Below are 667 nucleotides of genomic sequence, written 5' to 3'. Positions count from 1 at the left end.
TCTTTCTTTCTTTCTTTCTTTCTTTCTGCCCACACACATACACACGCAGAGGGCAGGTTGGAGGTGAATATGAGTGAGGTGTCTTTGGAGGAAGTGGAAAGATCCTTGCTGGAGGAAGAGCCTAACATGGCCCAAGGAGGCCACTGGAAGCCCAACGACTGTTTACCTCGCTGGAAAGTAAGTGTGGATGATGTGTGCTGATGATTGTTAGAATGTCTATGAATGGAGAAAAGCAATGCGGATGCTCCCATACAGGGCATGCATGTTTTTTTAGTATGAAAATAATCTAGATCTCAACCAAACGGAACACCTATGGGAGATTTTATCAGCTCATCAAAGCATACAGTGCACATACAGTAAATGTCATGTCTGACTCATGGCCCAGTATGTGTTGCTCACTATGCAAATCAGGAATGTGGTTGCTTGGGTTGACATTCAAATGCAAAAAAAATGTACACAAAGGCAAAACATGATTCAACCCTTTCTATGTGTTTTCACAGTACTGTTTTATAGCCTTGAACTATGTGTTCGTTTTTGTCACTCCTTCTTTATGTCCAGCAGAGCAATCTTGCCTGCCATCTGTTTATCTGTCTCACATTCATTTCCCCAGAAGGACTGTGAATGTTCTGACAACCAAAACTCTCTCTCTCTCTCTCTCTCTCTCTCT

General features: G+C 42.6%; 1 protein-coding gene across 2 annotated transcripts in view; it reads left to right on the top strand.

The window, feature by feature from the left end:
- Nucleotides 1-667, top strand: part of b4galt5 (UDP-Gal:betaGlcNAc beta 1,4- galactosyltransferase, polypeptide 5) — a 27,579-nt gene that overhangs the window by 24,175 nt on the left and 2,737 nt on the right. For both annotated transcript variants that reach the window (XM_032520933.1, XM_032520932.1), the window contains exon 4: nt 50-177. In XM_032520933.1, the coding sequence (XP_032376824.1) occupies nt 50-177 (128 nt within the window). The remainder of the gene's footprint in view (nt 1-49; nt 178-667) is intronic.

This window comes from Etheostoma spectabile, chromosome 7, assembly GCF_008692095.1.
Source record: "Etheostoma spectabile isolate EspeVRDwgs_2016 chromosome 7, UIUC_Espe_1.0, whole genome shotgun sequence".
In the NCBI taxonomy this organism is placed as follows: Eukaryota; Metazoa; Chordata; class Actinopteri; order Perciformes; family Percidae; genus Etheostoma; species Etheostoma spectabile.
This window is presented reverse-complemented; position numbering and strand designations above follow the sequence as displayed.